Source organism: Aspergillus luchuensis, chromosome 8, assembly GCF_016861625.1.
Source record: "Aspergillus luchuensis IFO 4308 DNA, chromosome 8, nearly complete sequence".
Taxonomy (NCBI): domain Eukaryota; kingdom Fungi; phylum Ascomycota; class Eurotiomycetes; order Eurotiales; family Aspergillaceae; genus Aspergillus; species Aspergillus luchuensis.
The window spans coordinates 1,030,753-1,049,730 of NC_054856.1; the positions used below are offsets into that span (position 1 = coordinate 1,030,753).

Below are 18,978 nucleotides of genomic sequence, written 5' to 3' on the forward strand. Positions count from 1 at the left end.
CCGTGCATATCGCAGTACCGAAAGAGAAAAAGGTAATAGGGACACTCCTCTACGTCGTCTCTGGTTGGTCTTCAAGCATTGTCGGATAATTAACCACCTACTTGCAGTTACTCGCAGTAACATTCTCATTTAGCTGCTGCCTATAGCCCTGCGTCCTGCATGGGTCTGCTCTCAACTACCACAATTATCTATATTCTGCTTAATTTGATGGCCAGTGGGATCAATACTAGGTAAGTGCATCATCATGTTATGGTTGCACAAATTCAGACAAGTTCACAATCCTCAAAGTCAGCACAGACAACCCAGAGGATATCAGTTATTCTCATTTCCCACAAGCCATTTCCTCAATTGTACGGTCAATACTGGGACACGGTTGTCTCAAAGTCTTCCGGCTCGCGACCCAGGAGCTCTCCTAGCAATGGGGACACAAAAGCGCCTTCTCCTCGGCGAAAGGCCTCAAAGGTGGTGGTCCACAACGCGGAATGATCAACGCCATGGTAGGTAAAGTTAGAAGAAACTTGAGGTTGACTGGCGAATTCCTCCACGGAGACCTGGCGGATGCGCACAGTATGTTTGGCAAGCTTGGCCAGAATGGACACCGTTTCCCCGAGGGTCAGGGTTCGCGGGCCGGACAAGAGCACTTTGCGATTGCGATAGGGAAACCCGTCCGGGTCCTGCACGAATCTCTTAATGAGCTCTGCGGTACCTTCTCCGAGCTCCTCACGCTTCACCCACGCGATCCCCGGGCCCGCACCATCGTGGGTTATCTTAATCTCGTCGACAGGCTGCTTCGGATCAAAGAAAGCGGTATAGAGTGGGTACGACTCGGAGTAGAGACCTTCGCGAATGACCGTGTAGGAGAATCCCACATGTTGCCGCGTGCATTTTTGGAGGTATCTCTCGGTGTCCAAGTGTGCCTGCATGACGTGTGCCACCGACTTATCGCCTTCTGGGTTCCCGCCGTAGCCTAGTGACCCGTAGAAGATATGTGTCACACCGCTGCGAATCGCATGGTCGATGGCAGCGCGGTGTCTCTATCCCAAACATATCGCGGTCAGCATGTTCTCAGACTGGGTGTGTCTACCTAGGGGGTGATTCTCGGAGTAAGTCGTACCTCAGTGCGATACTCATGTTCCACGGACGCGTAGGAAATTAGGAAGAGTACATTCAGCCCCTCGAAGGCAACCTTCAAGCTCTCGTTGTCGTCGTAGTCAGCTCGCCGTAGAACGGCTTGGTCTACAGGTAAGTTCCTGAGTTTTTCGGGACTCCGAGCGATAAACACAAGCTTCTTGGATGGAAACCGTGGCAAGAGATGCTTGACGGTGCCTCCGCCAATACCTCCTGCAGCCGGGAAGACTCCGATGGTAGGGCTATCCATTTGGTTTTGAGAGATATGCAAGATGTATGACTGGTGTCATTGGAGATTTCTTTGTCACATCTCTAAGCTCTTAAGGCATTCTTCGAAGTAATTTTGGACTAACAGGAATTCCTGGTGAATTTGTCAGATTTGTAGTGCATTTGTCATCATGATGTGGTTGGAGCGCTTGAGAAAGTTGTAGAAATGGGTTTTGTCATTGCCCGATGGGTGAGGGATTTAACTATCGATACTACGTTTCTTCTTTCATATGCCAGCTGCCATAAAAAGTTTCAGTCCGGTGGACCATTTGTGGAAGGCCAAATCCGAGTCCACCGGAGTCGGAGCGTTCCCGGCTGTGCGTCATACGCCAATGGCGGCTGTGCGGGTGGGAACGCCTAGAGACAAGCTCATACAACAGCGTCATTAGTAAGAAGATCATTTGCATCTAATTGACCCTGACATCACTACCCATACTTGGGTTTTTTTTTATAGCATTCATTTACTTTCTTCGGCCAGACTGCGCTTATAAATACGCACGCTCTTTTCGTCTTTCTGTACAAGTAGAACGACTCAATCGCATAGAGTGATATAAAGTCAATAAAGGCCTGGCGGAACGAGATTCGAGAATTTAGATTCGATTTTACGAAAGTTAACAAAGATGCCTTCCCGTTACCTCAACGCCGATGAAAATGAGATTGTGGAGATTGCCAACGAACCGGCCAGCGGTGTAAATTGTAATGTCCAGTGCATCAGACGCCTCATCGCTGACGATCCCCTGCAGATTCCCTACTTCACCCCCAAGCAGACTCCGACGGCGGGCACCGCTCTCGTGCCCGCGCCTCATGATCCTACTACACCCAAGCTGTTCACGCCGCTGTCTATCCGAGGAATTGAACTCCAGAACCGAATTCTGGTGAGTTGCTTCGTGTCACTTGTTTTCTTTCTTGTCCAAATCCCGGGCATTCTGGACTAACTTAAGTGGCTCAAGCTCTCCCCTCTCTGCCAATATTCGGCCGAAGATGGGCATCACACCGACTGGCACTTTGCCCACCTAGGTGGTATCATCTCGCGTGGACCCGGCCTCTCCTTTGTGGAAGCCACTGCGGTCACAGCCAACGGCCGGATAACCCCGGAGGATTCAGGCCTCTGGAAAGACTCGCAGATCGGTCCGTTGAAGCGAATCGTAGACTTTGCGCATAGCCAGGGCCAGTTGATTGGAATCCAACTCTCCCATGCGGGCCGGAAAGCGAGCACGGTTGCCCCGTGGTTGAGCATGAACCGAGGCCCGGGAGCTCCTATTAAATCTGTCAATGGCATTGACCACGATGGCTTTGCACCGGTAAGAACCCTGTTCACTCTTCCATCCATCCAAGCTCCTGGACTAACATCTGCCTTGCTTGTTGAACAGCGTCATGGCTGGCCAGACAATGTGGTTGCCCCGAGTGCGATCGCCTTCAAAGACAAGAACATCATTCCTCGGGAGTTGTCTTACGATGAGATACAATCTTTGGTAGTGGCTTGGGGTGAAGCCGTGAAGAGAGCGGTCCGTGCCGGGTTTGATGTATGTCTGCATCCGCTTCCCTTAAGAAAATTTCCCGTCATCTGACCCCGCTTGATTTCCGTTGCAAGGCTATTGAGATCCACGGTGCGCATGGATATCTTATTCACGAATTCCTCTCCCCTGTCTCCAACAAGCGGACGGACGAATACGGGGGAAGCTTCGAAAACCGAATTCGCTTGGCCCTCGAGCTAGTTGACATCTCTCGGCAGCATATGACTCCGAGCATGCCTCTCTTTTTCCGCGTGAGTGGCACCGAGTGGCTGGAGCACCTGGAAAACGAGCCCAGTTGGGACGCGAGCCAGACGGTCCGGTTGGCGGAGGCTCTGGTAGAGCACGGGGTGGATGTTCTCGATGTATCTAGCGGAGGGAATGATCCCAGGCAGCAGATCAAGGGGGGACCGGCCTACCAGTCCCCCTACGCATTTCAGGTGAAAGAAGCTCTGGGCGATCGTCTTCTGGTGGCATCCGTTGGTGCCATCACCTCCGGTCCGCAGGCTAATGACCTCTTGAACGCGGGTCTCGATATGGTCATCATCGGGCGCATGTTTCAGAAAAATCCAGGTCTGGTGTGGACGTTCGCTGAAGAGCTCGATGTTGATGTCAAGGCAGCCCATCAGATTCACTGGGGGTTTGCTGGAAAGCGCCGTCGCCAATGATTACTGCTGGCGTAGAGTTGAAGGAATTACCAATCGCAACGGCTGAGTCTGGTTTTATGGTGGTCAATGGGATCATGGATGCGCGCGTTGGTGGCTTACAGAACATGGACTTCCAAATGTCAACCAATGACAATTGAGTCGTAGATGAACCGGCATCAATCTGCCGCTGTACACACACTGAAGGGATTTAAACGGCTCACTGAATCAGTGATTTCGTATATATAACGCAATCCTACAGGAACAACTATACCGTACTTTTTTCGTCAGTTCAGCAACACATATAAGCATTTCACGCACACGAGACATGTACGAGACTGGAAAAGTCACAGAAAGACAAGGGCATATAGCTACCCATCAGATCTCAGGTTTTGAATCATTTTACCTCACTACCATACCAGTTGTATTTGCGATTTTCTATTTCCTCCTCGTTCAGCACTAATACAGAATATTCAATGTGATGCCCGAGTCTGCATACTACGTATAACGAGAAATTGACCCACTCGCTCCACCCAGGGTCTTTGCATTAAGTCCGATGGCTATGGTCCACATCGGGCCCGCTGAATTACCATTTCAGACCAAAACGCGAGATTTTAACTTTCTTTAAGTGGATCCAGTCTCCCTGTGATTGGTAATAGAGAGACCATCCATTATCTTTCAGGAGCGCAAACAAAAGCAGAAGCATGAATCTGCCTAGTGAACCGACTAGTCATTGTGAAATCCTCAGGACGTGTAGCAACATAACCCATCTGTTGGTCAGTTTCCTCTTTCCTTATTACAGTTCGATGCATCAAGGAGTTTGCTAACCCTATCTCAACCATGATCAGATGTCCTATATGCCAGGAAAACGTTCTTCTATCCAAATTAACGAGCATCTCGATTCTAGCTGTCAAAGATTTATCGCAAACACCCGCCTACAAAATACGATATCGTCTTCTCTTATCGACAATGGAAGTAACTCACAAGAAAGAACGAAACAACTTCAACTGAAAGACGGCTACGGTTCAACGGAATCTTTTGCTGGTGGTACCGGGGGATTGAAAAGAGCAGTCCCTCAACCACAATCTACTATTGCACGAAAGAAGCCATACATAGGATCAGCAACGGAGCAACTACGATTTCAAACTGCACCTTTAGCCGAGCAAGTCCGACCACGATGCTTCGACGACATTGTCGGTCAAGATTCTCTGATCGGCCCAAATGGTACACTTAAACGATTGGTTGAACAAGATGAGCTCCCAAATATGATATTATGGGGGCCTCCAGGAAGCGGTAAAACTACAATTGCCAGGATCATCGGGCCTATGATGAGGAGAAAGGTTTACGAAATCAGTAGCTTGACTACAACGACAACAGAGTACAAAGACATCGTCACGAAGGCCACACAGGATGTGCGCGAGGGCCAGAAACCACCCATCGTGTTTTGTGATGAGATACATCGACTCACACGGCCACAACAAGATATATTCCGCAATGCCGTTCAAAAAAATGAAATTTCTCTTATCGGCGCTACCACTGAGAACCCATCATTGAACATTCACCATACCCTTGTCTACAAATGTAGAGTCTTCAGTGTCACGAAGCCAACTACCAATGACTTGGTCACTATCCTTCGTCGTTCAGTGGAATCACAGACTCACATGAAGTCATCACCACTTCTGGACGATGAATTCCTTCAATACATAGCCGGCTTTGCCGATGGCGACAGTAGAATCGCACTGAATGTCCTGGAGATAGCTACGGATCTATGCACACGCCCAGGCATGAACAAGGAGAAGTTGAAGCAATCATTGACTAAGAGCTTACTCTACGATCGATCGGGCGACCAGCACTATGACACTATTTCGGCACTCCACAAGTCAATCCGAGGCAGTGATCCTGATGCTGCGCTATATTACCTCGCGCGAATGCTCCAGTCGGGCGAGAACCCTTTATTCATCGTTCGTCGGCTTGTTGTGGCGACGTCGGAGGACATTGGACTGGCGAATAATGTCTTGCAAACGTATGCAACCTCGGTCTACCTGATGATTGAGAAGCTAGGGATCAAGGACGCACAGTCTGCGCTGGCTCAACTGGTGATCATGATGTGTTTATCAAAGAAGAGCACTCGATCTTATCGTGGTATAAATAGTGCTTTTGCTACAGTGAAGGAGCCCGGGATGGGTGATGTTCCAGTGCCTTTCCACGCCTTGGATCGCAGGCCTGAGCTTTTGAATGAGGCTGCTCGGCTCATGTCCACTCACTCTAAACAAACCCAGGAAGGGCCTGAATCCACTCAGAGGTTTCTTCCACGTGCTCTCGAAGGACGGAAGTTCTTGGAAGATACTGATTTTTTGTTCAAACGAGATCCCGACTTGAGTTATGGGTGACCGCCAAAGGTCGCCACGGCTTGAATATCGCTGTACCAATAACCAAGTTGTCGGTATCTGAACTGGAACTTCCAAACTATTATATTTTTTTGGTATGATGTATTCATGCCACGTTGTTTGTGAATACTGTTCTTGCCTCTAGTTTAGTGACAATCTGAAGTAGTGGACTGTTTTCCTTTTCATAAGTCATGCATATATACTCCCTCTGAAAAGGGTATGGAATACATAAGTGATGCTGATCTCACACCTAGCGTACATACATGACTAGTACGGCAGACTACAGTTCCATAATCAGGCATGTGATTCCGATACAAGCCAACTTGGATTTTGCGGCCATCTTCTTATGACTAAGGTACAATTCTGTCGTACTGGGTACCGTAATAAGGGCCACAGAGTCCTTTGTCCTTGCCACGGCAGCCGATAATCCACCATACAAACTGTTGACTGCAGCGCTGAATCTGATTCATGACTCCGAGATTAAGATGCCGCAATTTCTCACAGAAAATGGGGACTTGCCAGCATGGCTTACCCTACTAGAGGCCTCAGCCACGCTGTGTTGCTATGTGCCATTTTGCCGACCGAGTGTGTCTGAGCCGGATGAGTCTCTTTTGCTTGTGCTGACGCCTTATGCACGACGGGTTTGGTAGTGTCTGCACTATACAGTGCTAAGAAAGCCTTGCCCTTGACAAGGTCTGTGGGGTATTATGTTCGAAAGCCGCTGCTCCGTATCTGACCTCCACGTATTCGGGTTAAAATCAAGTGCTGATCGACGCGGTAGTTGACTGGCTGCTGCCGTCATCCTTCAATCATGATTATTTAGAAGGTCTCGGGATTTCGAACAGCATCAAATGTTTTCGCGAAGCATTTAACCATTCTTGTAGTTCAATGTTTGGGGTTTGAGTAAATCAAACCCTATCCTAGAAGCAACAACCAGTCTTTCTGGAGCATGCGCGATAGCCAGAAGGAATGGTTACCATTATCTCGGTCATTCCAAAGTTCTTCAACGAGTTGAAGAGCCATAAGATTTGTGGGAAGACGATTCAATGAATAGATGGCTCGCAGTCTTTCACGCACTTTATCGCGCAGGGAATTATTTGACTCGGTCAATTCGGACCCGGCTGATAGGAGAGCGAGAGATTGGAAGTTCAGATAGTATGACGATGAAGGAATCAGTATCAAATGGCGTACTGTCTCTTCGGCGTACTTTAGTATCGACAGCTCTTGCGCTTGAGTTATATCCCGATCCGTGGAACAACTCCTCTGTGCATGAACTCGAGATTGATAAAGTAGAACGAGACCTTGATAGCGGAACGCTTCATATAAGTGGACGAGGTCGGGATTTTGGGCGCTCGTCGTCCATTCAATAAGCTGGGCCTCCAGTATGGCTTCTTGAGTGAAGTTCCGATTCTGCGGCATATCATGTACCTTTCGGCAATACCGTCCGACATTGGCGATTGTAAGGAGTAGGCTGCTACATGTTCCGTACATCGGATGGTGCCAGTCACCCATCCTATGCACCGCGAGAGATATTATGAATGAGTTGATACTCTGCGGTTCACCTGGTTCTACTAAGAACGAACTGCACATGTCCCAGTAAAGATACACTCCCAGGCAGAGTCGAACCACAGGGTCATTAGTCGTCGACACAGATGTGTTTTGAAGCATACTGTTGATCAAGGCACGGGCACCAAATAAGTGCTGTTTGCCAAAGTTCTTCGAGTCAGGATCAACAACTTGCATAAAAGACAATAGCATTATGGTCAGGAAGTGCGTGTAGTGAGCACGTTGGACTTGATCTATCTCTCTTCGAAGGCAAGCTATGGCTTTGCCATGTTCCTCAAGGGCCAGAATAGGGGCCTCTGCCGGGAAGTACTGTTCATGGTTGGCACTGACTGAGTGGATAGCATGGAGTAGTGCTGGGGATTGGGCTAGGTCTTTCAAGATAGGGAAAGAGAACGGATTGTTCTCTGGATCTATGACGAACGCTTGGCTGACTTTCTCCAGGTAATACTGTAGTAACCGTCGATTGACATGCGTTTTAGGCTGAAGTGAGAGCCACGGTGCCTCAACTTGCCATTGTGTTAGCCGCGGAACCGACGTACAGACCAGACCTCGACGCTGGCACCGCTTGCACGTCGGGTAGCCTTCATCGCATTTGACCCGCTTCGCCTTGCATTCTCGACAGCCGAATTTGCTTTTGTTTCGCGCTTGAACCGGTAAACCCTTATACTCTCGATGCGTAGTTGTATTTGCAGACTCGCTGACTATCACTTGTTTGAAACGTAATCCGCGGACCTCCATATCTGGTTGGATAGACTGCTGCATTGAAGACGAGGATTCGGGTAGGATCTGAAGAGTCGCCACGAGGGTTGCCGTATCACCAGTAGATTACTAATATCATCCGCGACACCAAACCCGTTTCAGCTTACGGTACCATATCCGATCCGTCCAGAATTCTTGTTTGTATCAACGACGCGGCTGCGATCATTCTGCCCCGGCGTTGACTGTGTCCATGTCGCGCGCATGTCGTTGAGAAAGCCCGAAAGTCCTCGTGATGTGCAGAGCGGCCAAAGGAGCCATGATCACCTGAAGCAGCAGCACACAGAATCTTTCTTCAGGTGCAAAATTGACCAGGTGTGAGGCGTCTTCTTCTTCTGTCCACCGAGCGCAGACCAGTGGTTCATTTTCAGCGCGGTTATGTAGTTCGAAAGAGTCTTGCTAGTGCCAGTCTCCAGTGTATAATGAGAGGTGCGGTATGATATGCCGCAAGCAGTCTTCGCTAGACCACCCACCATTTATCATAGAGGGGCTTTCGGTTTTGATGGGCAGGGGTGAATGACTGGTTTGGCAATCTGTTTGAGAGTTAGATGGTAAACCAATTATCATGTCGTTGTTTCGCCATTTGGCCACGCAGCATTGATATTGGCTCGAAATATATCATGGCACGACTTCATGTTAACATACATTCGGGTCATCAGTGGCTGTGTCCATGGAAACTGTGAGACCTCCCCACTATAACCTTTTCCTTTTCTGGACAGATCCCGAGGACTATCCCCAATCATTCAGGGCCTAAAGTGCCACGAAACCTAGTAGTAAAAACCCTGGACAGGAACTGAGAGGCACATGGCTAACTCTATTCTGTGAGGGTCTTCATATCTCTGCGCCAGGCAGTAGCTGCCAAGAGTGGTTGTCCACAATATTTCATTATTAAAAGTACATACAAATCGCCGCTTGGACCCACTCTAATTTCCTCTTCTGTCGAGAATGCGAGGTTGAACAGGCGCATTGGGAGAAGGTTTCGGCTAGCTTATGGCACCTCCGATGTACTTCAAGTCAGTGATACCCTGATAGTTGAATACACCTACTAGTACGCACCATCACGCGCTGCCTCTGAAATTCCCAAGAAGCCGACTTCCGCTGACTATCGAAACTACCCACAAGATGGAGAACTTGACCATGGATGCGACCGACATGTCACGGTTCAACGCATTTTCCATCATCTCCGTCGGCTATAAAACAGTTGGCGACCATACAATCACTGCGGATGTGCTCTATCCCAAGACCTTGAACGACTCAACGCAGCAACACAAGTCACCCTCCGGCCCCCGACCAGTCCTACTTCGCTACCACGGTGGCGGCCTTATTGCGGGCTACAGTCTCTTTCCTCCGTTCTTCAGCCCGTGGTATCTCGAATTAGCGCAGGAGTATTCAGCCGTCATCGTTTCCCCAAATTATCGACTGTTGCCAGAATCTTCTGTACTGGATGTGCTTGAGGACGTGGAAGACCACTGGCATCGGATGCATCAATCGCTCCCCGCACTACTGCAGCGGGAAACAAAAGGTACCGTGGAGGCAGACTTGAGGCGTATTATGACCGTAGGCGACAGTGCCGGCGGATACCTCAGTTTACAAATGGCTTTAAATCACCCAGACGAGATTCGGTCGGTCAATGCCGTTTATCCTATGGTTAACCCGAAAGCATCCTACTTCAGCAGTGGCGAGGAGCGACCTGTGTTCAACCTCCCGACTTATCCACTGGATACGTTGAGATTACACCTAGACTATGTTAGGAGGCAGGAGGCAGTCATGCAGAAGCCTGTGATTGTATCCGCCGCTGCTGATGCTGAACGATTCCGCTTAATGTTCGCGGCATGCCAGCACAGCCAGCTAGGTCAAAATTTCCCAGAAGCCCCCATTACCCCCTATTTGCTTGAAAGGCTCGATGCCGGAGCACGCTTTCCACGTGGTGGAGTGTTGATACTTCATGGACGAGATGACAGCGTGGCCCCTGTCACAGAGAGCTACGCATTGCAGGGAAAACTTGCCCAGGTTGACCCCAACCTCAACTTTCGACTTGTCGTGCGGGATGGCGAGCATGGATTTGATCATTTGGCTAAATTACATGATAATTGGTTATGCGATGCGATTCAGGACATTGTTAGATCCTGGTTAGTCTGAGTATTCAGAGTTCTGCTGAAGCGAAGCTCAGAGATGTGCTCCTTCAATACTTGATATGTAGGTACAGAAGAATTAACTACCCGCAAGACTTGGAATGATGTATCGGGTCTGTATGGACAGCAGACGACCTGATAAGTCCATACATGTAGTATTGGGTGGGTAAATAGGGGCTTCAATAGAGCAACAAGCTACCCACACGGTGCCTGACGACTGCTACCGTACTAGGCTGGTGTATTTTCGTTCTCTGCTTCACCATATTTCTCTCACAATTGTTGTTGCTTTTACTAGATTTCTTCAGGTACATGCTTGTCATGGTGTATCTGTTCCTCAAAATGAGGGTTTTTATTGTTTAAGGTGTGTTTTCCGCTACTGATGGGTAGTTCGACCAGAAAGGGAGAAGATCTGCCATGTAAGATGTGACCTGTTTTAGCTGCTTCACGGGAGATGAGATTGAGTCTCAAATTCTGTTAGATGGTCTTGTGTGCCTTGTTTATATTATTATAAATACTATCTATAAGTGATGGTTGAGTATGTTTAACGAAGCATAATGGAGACAGGAAAGAAAGGCTTTGGTGCGCAAGAAATCCAGATATATAAAGCATATCAGCCAATTTCAAACCAAGTGAGCTATACCTCGACACATATCGGGACGAATCCCCCCCTACGCATCACAGGATTAAATGTGCCCAATTCCACAGTTCTTTGGAACATAACCGAGAGCATCCGTCGCAGAGCCAGCCGGTGCAATAGTCAGTCCGGAAAAGTCACTGAAAAAGCCAGTTTCGGAGCTGCTAAAAGCGCCAGAATTGCTGTATCCATTGGGCTGGCAAGCGCGGCCCAAGGCGGACTTGCAGGACGCTCCGTTGGCTTCGCTAGCGCTGAAGAGCTGGTTCTCAGGCTTGGCGGGTGCGACTTCGACGACATCTTCGAAGAAGCATCCCTCGAAGATACCACGGCCCTTTTCACCGCCCTCGATGGCGTGTCCAGGGATGGAGGACCAGACGCTGTTGACTGCGTGGAAGAGGGTTGTGCCGGAGAGGGCGGGGCCACGGCCGGTGGTGTGGTAAACGTAGTTGTCTGATGAAGAGTTAACTCCGTTAAATGTATGTATCATTAGGTTTCTCGTGAATACATACTCTGGAAGGTAATCTCGTCTCCTTTGCCAACTAGCTCCAATGTCCAGTAGTGGTGGTCATCACAGCCTGCGGAATGGGTAGTCTTGCCGTTGAGGAAATTGTTTGACCAAGTCATGCGGGTGTTGGGGTGGAAGCCGGTAACGTAGTGTTGGCGTCCGATGAGAGAAGTCTAATCCGTCAGGTAATATTAGGAACTCGTCTATAACTATCAGGAAATGGAGATGCCTGTCTTACCTCGCAGTGGTCGATCCAGATCAGGTCAGCGCCGAAGAAAGTAAACGCGTCGCCACCCCAGACAAAGCTGTATTCAAATACATTAGAATATTGATGTGTAATAAAGCATGCGACAGCTTGTAGTCTCGGGATGATACATACCCAGGGTTGAGATCCGTAATCTTAATGTTCTGAACAATGATATTGGAGACACCACCCTCAAAGTAGAGCCCTTTTCCACTGAGCACGCCTTTGTCTCCCTCACCAACAAGAGTCTTGTTGGACTTGATATGAATGCCATTCTTGGCAGCTTTATCATACGTGACGGTTACGGCGGGCCTTTTACCACACCATCCATTGGAGTTGATGGCCAGCTGGCAGGCCTTCCCGGTACCCCAAGGCGCGCATCCATCTTCGGTCGTGGTTCCCTCGGTTCCGATGAAGTCGAAGGTCTTGGTGAGAACGACGACTTGGGGTTCATCACTCTCGAGTAGGGAGACAAGCTCCTCGTTGGTTTTGGGGTAGCTGGGGGCTGTATCGCCACCGCCAGTCACGCCGGCTGCGAAACCCTGTGCGGCACCTTTGACGACACTTGCGCTGGCCAAGGCGGCATGAATACAGAGAAGATGTAGAAATGAGACCTTCATGATAAATAGAAATTGGAAAAGTAGAGATTGGTTTGACAGACAGGAGCACTTTCCAGAGGCCCAACCCTTCATCCTTATGTACTTCAGGTTACCTAGCAATATATCAAAGCCAAGGATTGAGTTTTGCCGAAGAAAAGAACCCCAGTAGCTACAGGGGCCACTGTTGTTACAAAGTGGTCATAGTTCCTTCAGCCAAGAACTACTCTGCCCCACTGTAATGCAACCGAATGCATGAGTACAAAAGGCCTGCAGTGACAATTGTTTCAGATATATGTTTGTTCATATCACACAATCCTCTGAATGGAGTTTGTCTCATACCATTACTGGGATTCAGTGTGGTGACCCTTTTTTAGGTACTTAAAAGGATTACGGGCCTTCGCCGTACTCTGGTGAGTCAGACACTGAAGACATATCGTACATATTCATTGGTTTGTGTTGGCTGTTTCCCCTGAGGAAGCTGCCAAATCAACCTTGAATTACAAGACTTGGAATCAACCTGAACATATTCTTAGACGGTGGCTTTCTTTCACCACAATTTGCTGGCTTGTTTGGTTGACACTGACGCCATAGCCAACTGATTTGGAGTGAGTCTGCAAGACCCTGTGAGGTCTAACTTAAAGAAGTGAGTTCCTGGAGAACCCTGACCCACCCTCCCGAGACAGCCACGCGGCTTTCCGCTCAACAGCCGGACGGGATGTAACCCGTCAGGGCTCAGAACAAACAGACCATGCATATATGTCACAACTCTACATATAACTCCTTCATTTCAGAATTCCTTATAATCACATTTCATTGCAAGAATGCGTATCCAGGTTATGGATGCGCTACAACCAAACCGCTCAATGTCTCAGGTATCTCTACTACGGATCCTTCTCATACTAACTTCATGGGAGCTACTTCGCGGGGAATACTCGGACCCAGTCGGTGAAATTACATGCAAAAACTGGGAATTTTCCGAGTTGCTCAGTCCCTTGCTTATAACCAATCTACGAAGATCCGGAAGAAAGCACTTTACGAGCTCAGGCCGAGGGTGTCAGCTTTTAGGGCCCCTGTCACATGTTTTACACTAAATTTGGCAAACGGGTGGGTGACGGTGTAGAGAAGACGGTTAAGGGGTGGCATAGCTTACTGTTAGTTCTCGGCCATCCTCGAGTTTTGGATCGTCACCTTCGAACTACAGTGTATGCTCTAGCCATCCGTGTTCTAGTTACACTACGTGTGAAGATCGGTTAGCAGTAGAATCTAGCAGACGAAGACCACTGATGATATAAAAGGTCGCACGTTGGCAGGTGCACCTGAATGTCCATTTTCCGCCAGCATTGTCGTACTATAATGAGGTGTCCATGACATTCGCAGTGAGATTGAAACGATTTAGGGAGTTGAGCATCGTGAGCTCAGAAATGGTGGCCTGATGCAGTCTGTTCGTGCCCAGAAGGCAGGGAGGATGACACTGGAATCTTAAGCAATCGCACCACCAAAATTAACCGGTTACTAGAGTAGAATATCAAGATTAATAAGCTGATCACAATTAGTTTAATGATAGAAGAAGAACTTATCATCATCAATGACCCCTTTCCCATTGCTATAGATGTTCAGGTTATTGCCTGGAAATCGCCAGAACCGAGTCGCAGTCGAAACGAATATTAGAATGCCTCGGTTGTCCAGAGGTCAAGATGCTTTTTGAAAGGGAAACTGCCTTAAATGGCGAAATCAATGAGCCCGGTGAACAATTATTAGAAGATCTACCAATTCCATGACCATAAAATCTGCGGGACATGCCAGCTGCTGTCGTGCGCAAAGTTTTCCCATACAGATTGACCGTCAGTATCAACAGTGTCAATGCCATTTACGCTGTGGAACCCGAGCACATCAACATTGATTTTGGAAAAAAAAAAAAGAAAAAAGAAAAAAGTCCTTTTCAAATTGCCCTTTTATTTCTGCTTTAGTAGTAAATGAGCACATACGACCACAGGGTGTGGAAAATAGGGCTTCCCGTCCGCTCAGCCGTACTCAAGCCACACGCCGGGAGGTTAGTAGTTGGGTGGGTGACCACCAGTGAATCCCTTCTGTTGTATGTTTTTGTAGTTTTTATCTCTACCGGTGATGATGAAGTATCTAAATGCCATACCAGGGGAGAATAGAGATCTGCATCACGTTTCGCATGCATCCCACGGAAGTCAAATGGGTAGAAGCGATCATTTAGCCGGGAGCGATCATTTAGCTGAGAAGCCGGCGAGGAGTCAAAGCCAGGCGATAGCCGAATCCAAATAGTAGACTCCAGTATATGATTCCTGTAGAGTTCTTTTTTTTTTTTTTTTTTTTGTTCACAGTTGAGCTCATGAACTATACCTACCGTTTTAATCGTTGTAACCTCCGGAAACTCCTGGATCATATACATCTACCGCTTTCCACTCGACTCAACATCTGGCCTTCGAACAGTAGATCACCGCATTGCCACTAAGCAGCCAACATACCTGATAATAGGTCTTGGTAACCCCAATGAATAGGCACCTGTCTCAACTTTCAGCTTATACCCATGAAATGCTCCATTATACGTCAGTCGGCATTTACTACACCCTCCTCGCGACAGCCACAGGGTGAAAGAATAATGGCACGATTTATGACATCGGGAAAACCTACAGAATCTGTATTCAATACCTTGGGTCTCTGAGAGACTTCATCAATAACCCTCAGTAAGTTGACCATGAACAATGGTTTGGGACTGATAGCCGCAGCAACCGGCTGAACAATCCAAATATGAGCTTTTTTCCGGCATTATCTCTATTATGAAGTTCCAGGACAGTTGAGAAAACGGTCGGACTTCCATTGACGAGTTGAGAATTTTTTCGTGAGTAAATTCCCGTCATTGGAGCACCTTTCTCAGTCTGTAGCAGATAGCCGAAAAAAACAGAGGTCACCCAGTATGACCTACTTTTGAAAGTATGAATATTTAACCCAAGTTGGCACTTTCCTAATGCTGAGGCTTTGCAAATCAGGCAATCTCTCAAACATAATCCGCTATCCGACAGGATTTTTCCAGGCGTAATTCAGGTTTACCTGACTGTAGTGAGACGAATGTTGCGGAAACTGCCACATCAAATTGATATACTGCCAAACAAGTGCTACTCACATAACATATGCGAAGACGATACCGTCACTGAATAAGATATAAGAAGCCCTTCCTTACCCAGCACTTTGGGAATTAGAACAGATCGTTCACTCTCATCTTTCTCAACGACTATAGCTAAACCATCCTCTCACTACTCCACCATTCCAGCAACACCCAAGACATACACCCATCACCATGTCTCTCCTTGTCCCCGAAATCAGTTTTGTCCCCAGCGCCCTCCTGAACTCGACCAGCCACCTCAAAATCGAATACCTGGAGCTATGCGGAACTAAACCCGAAGGAACGCAAGAGTACATTGGCGGCACCGACATCCAGCTCCTCACCAACATCTGGATACTCAAGATCCAAACCAAAAATGACCCCGACACCAACACTGGCGCTATGAGTCTCATCCTTGACCTCTCGCCCCTCCGAAACAGCATTCCCTGCCGCATGCATATCACAATCACTGACGAGCCCCACGGCCCCGCTTATGCCGACGAAGACAATATCGTGAAGCGCGTGCGCCTCCATGAAGTGGAATATACTGTCGGGGGTCTTTGTGATCTGATCGTTGCTAATGACCTTGATAGATGTAACTATGCCAGTGATCGCTTTTATCAGCAGAACAGGCATTGGTTCAAGATGCTTATTGAGGAACTTGGGCGAAATCAGAACATTCCAGAACAGGAAGTGAGGGATGCTCAAAATGCTGTGAGCTTTGTTTGGAAGGGACCGGGGACTGGCATTGACGATCGTGTGAATATTGCAGTCGGGTCTACCGTGTTGAGGAGCACTATTGATCGTCGTGTGAGACACGACCTTGGATTCTGATGGTATGAATGGGGATGATTTGGGGTGGGAATATGTGGCTTGCGTGTGTGCTTCTGAGTCGTTTTGGTTTTTAGGCTAGGTTACTAAATTGTTATAATGCCTAGGAATCAGATTCTTGGATTATGAATTGTGCAATAACGTACAGTCATGTAGACTGTTTCGGAAGTAAATCTCTGTAATATCATCAATTAAACTAGTAACGAGTAGTGTGCTAGGTATGTGTATATCCTGATCACATGTCTGATGGGCTGTACTTCAACACATGTCTTTTCTCACTACTCCAAACTTGAAATTGAATAAATGCAATAGCCAATTCTAAATGTGTAGTTGATATTTCAAATCTTTATCAAGAGCTAATTATTTACCGTGGATTTATAATAATAACATATAGATTATTAGCAACGAATAATAATAAAATTATACCAAACAACTGATCAATAAGTCAGAAAAATTGTACGGTCAGAATCTTTATATTTAAGATATCTTGTTTCCTATTTGAGATGTGAGGTACTAAGTCAGAACAACCATGATTACTATGACTATATGTAAACATTATCTTTTCTTCGTCCCATCAACCCTTAAAGTCAACGGCTCGCCCTCCCTGTCCCATGATACCAGCATACTCTTTGAGACCTTTTCCATCTCAGCTTCCTTAAGTGTCTGCAGGTCCGGATGCTCAGGCCCCTGCGCCACCCGACAAGCTAACAGCGCCAGCGCTGATGACTTCCACATCCCCACTCCTTTAGCCCTCGCAGTATGAGCGACAATCAATATCAAAAACAATATCGACAAGATCGTGATCACGATCGGAGCCGCAGCCCAATACCAGCGCACAGATATTTACGTCTGCGTGGTAAATGCCTCCCCGGTAATCGTGGTGCTATTCGGCCCGGCACGAATTCCCTTTGTAATGCCGACGGCAACATTCTTCATGACGGAGCTGGCGTCTTTCCCCTCCTGCACGGAATACGTCCACCCAGCTTCGATTTGGTCTGAGAGGGATATGGTAGATGTGAAAGAGTTGAGGATCTGTAGCACAGTATTTCCTGCGATGGTGTAGTTACCATTGGTTGCGAAACTTGGGGTTGAGCTGTTGAGTGGAGCCAGCTCGTTGGGGTAGAACATTTGGAAGTATTTGTTTTTCGTAAAGAGCTGCTCCGTCTCAGATGCTTCGAGTGATTGGTGATCAGAGGTATATAATATGTTGGGATTGTCGTATATCGCCGCTGCCAGGCCAACTATCGGATTCAAGATCCCAGCGACCCGGGGTCCTTGGGAACTGCTGAGGTTTAGGCGATCCGTGTCCATATTGGCGAAACTCCAGGTTTCCTTCTCGAGATCAACTGCGTTTCCAATTCCAATGTCTACCGTGGCCGCTTCAAAGATATCCGGCGTTATCCGCAAGTCTCCCGGCGTGGTATATGTGCAATTTGGTCTGGCCCCTTGATATGCCGTGCCATTGAAAAAATTCGCATACGAGCTGTTTGAGGAGAAAGCCGTGCAACTCTGCATTGATTGCGAGGTAACATCCTGGCATCTGCTGCATGCCCCCAGAGTATCGAAGGTAGGATACTTGCACGAGCCTGTACTGCAGGTCGGCTCCTGGGTATTGTCTGACCCATAGATGCTTTGGAGGATGAGCAGACTCATAGTATTATCACTGTTTGCGTTGCCGGGTACGTAGGCCTGGGCAGTTTGTAAAGAAGCCGTCTCATTTGTAGCGGGTACAATACGAGAAGGAAAGGTGAGAATCTGCTGGGTCAAGGGATCGAGTGCAGCCGATAGAATCAAGGTAACTGCACCGAGAGTAGCCAGGCTGGGTCGGTTGGTGGTGATCAGTTGCAAAGAACCCCAGATGCCTTGGCTGGCCTGATCAAGAGCGTATAGATCGTATAGACGTCTTTGGCTGCGATAATGATTCCATTTGAGTTGACTGAGACAAACTCCGACCGGGAATAGCAGTGTAGCTCTATTGGCGGTTGCTATCTCGGCGACCACTGCATTTGGAGAGACTCTGTATGCCCAGTCGGCATAGGGCATCCCATCCAGGCGGTTTAGCAGCACGATCAGAATGACCACAGATGCAACGCTCAATACGGATGCACCAATTTCCCATCCCCAGGATAACAAGCCGGTAGGGGCTTTGCTCTTCTTCATAGCCGACCCATGAATCTCTGGGGGACCCTCAACTTCACGAAGCAAGTATTTTTTGGACGACCCATAGTCGGTGATTAGGTTTCTCTCGCTAGGATATGTTTCTCTTGAGTCGGAGCGGGAATGTTCGCGATCGGATTCTGGTCCACGAAGGCAGCGCTCCAGAGACCCGTTAGATTCTTCCGATGGACGGACTGGACTTGGAGGGCGTGAGACCATGATCGAGCCCAATCTTCCTTTTTCCTTTATCTTCTCAGACCACAGGATGGGGTCATTGTTGTACCTCCATAATAATCTGCGGGGAGTGAGAGTACTATATGGGACAGCCTTGCAGAGCCCTCTGTAGCCGGAGGGCTTAGCGCTTATTTCCCTGCCACGCACTAGTCGATCCCTCAACACTGCCAGCGAATGAACAATTACAGTACTTCAGACCCTCTTAAAGGATCTTACCATCTTATATGAGCCACTTTCTTAAATGTCTTGGCTC

General features: G+C 48.1%; 8 protein-coding genes across 8 annotated transcripts; 4 read left to right on the forward strand and 4 right to left on the reverse strand.

The window, feature by feature from the left end:
• Window positions 1-356: 356 nt before the first annotated feature.
• On the reverse strand, window positions 357-1,378 carry AKAW2_80372A (uncharacterized protein; the record flags this gene model as incomplete). The annotated part of the gene is made up of 2 exons (XM_041681385.1): window positions 357-1,034; window positions 1,115-1,378. 2 exons carry the CDS (start codon window positions 1,376-1,378, stop codon window positions 357-359), a joined length of 942 nt encoding a protein of 313 aa, XP_041548333.1.
• A 637-nt stretch (window positions 1,379-2,015) lies between these two features.
• AKAW2_80373S (NADH:flavin oxidoreductase/NADH oxidase) lies at window positions 2,016-3,574 on the forward strand (the record flags this gene model as incomplete). Its single annotated transcript, XM_041681386.1, has 4 exons — window positions 2,016-2,270; window positions 2,337-2,696; window positions 2,766-2,918; window positions 2,987-3,574. 4 exons carry the CDS (start codon window positions 2,016-2,018, stop codon window positions 3,572-3,574), a joined length of 1,356 nt encoding a protein of 451 aa, XP_041548334.1.
• A 680-nt stretch (window positions 3,575-4,254) lies between these two features.
• Window positions 4,255-5,940, forward strand: AKAW2_80374S (uncharacterized protein; the record flags this gene model as incomplete). The annotated part of the gene is made up of 2 exons (XM_041681387.1): window positions 4,255-4,326; window positions 4,399-5,940. 2 exons carry the CDS (start codon window positions 4,255-4,257, stop codon window positions 5,938-5,940), a joined length of 1,614 nt encoding a protein of 537 aa, XP_041548335.1.
• A 912-nt stretch (window positions 5,941-6,852) lies between these two features.
• On the reverse strand, window positions 6,853-8,265 carry AKAW2_80375A (uncharacterized protein; the record flags this gene model as incomplete). The annotated part of the gene is made up of 1 exon (XM_041681388.1): window positions 6,853-8,265. One exon carries the CDS (start codon window positions 8,263-8,265, stop codon window positions 6,853-6,855), a length of 1,413 nt encoding a protein of 470 aa, XP_041548336.1.
• A 1,116-nt stretch (window positions 8,266-9,381) lies between these two features.
• Window positions 9,382-10,398, forward strand: AKAW2_80376S (alpha/beta hydrolase; the record flags this gene model as incomplete). The annotated part of the gene is made up of 1 exon (XM_041681390.1): window positions 9,382-10,398. One exon carries the CDS (start codon window positions 9,382-9,384, stop codon window positions 10,396-10,398), a length of 1,017 nt encoding a protein of 338 aa, XP_041548337.1.
• Window positions 10,399-11,074: 676 nt separating this feature from the next.
• Window positions 11,075-12,394, reverse strand: AKAW2_80377A (polysaccharide lyase family 1 protein; the record flags this gene model as incomplete). Its single annotated transcript, XM_041681391.1, has 4 exons — window positions 11,075-11,475; window positions 11,535-11,703; window positions 11,769-11,835; window positions 11,910-12,394. 4 exons carry the CDS (start codon window positions 12,392-12,394, stop codon window positions 11,075-11,077), a joined length of 1,122 nt encoding a protein of 373 aa, XP_041548338.1.
• A 3,304-nt stretch (window positions 12,395-15,698) lies between these two features.
• Window positions 15,699-16,337, forward strand: AKAW2_80378S (uncharacterized protein; the record flags this gene model as incomplete). The annotated part of the gene is made up of 1 exon (XM_041681392.1): window positions 15,699-16,337. The coding sequence occupies one exon, from the start codon at window positions 15,699-15,701 to the stop codon at window positions 16,335-16,337; it is 639 nt and encodes a 212-aa protein (XP_041548339.1).
• Window positions 16,338-17,177: 840 nt separating this feature from the next.
• On the reverse strand, window positions 17,178-18,710 carry AKAW2_80379A (DUF3176 domain-containing protein; the record flags this gene model as incomplete). Its single annotated transcript, XM_041681393.1, has 1 exon — window positions 17,178-18,710. One exon carries the CDS (start codon window positions 18,708-18,710, stop codon window positions 17,178-17,180), a length of 1,533 nt encoding a protein of 510 aa, XP_041548340.1.
• Window positions 18,711-18,978: the final 268 nt, after the last annotated feature.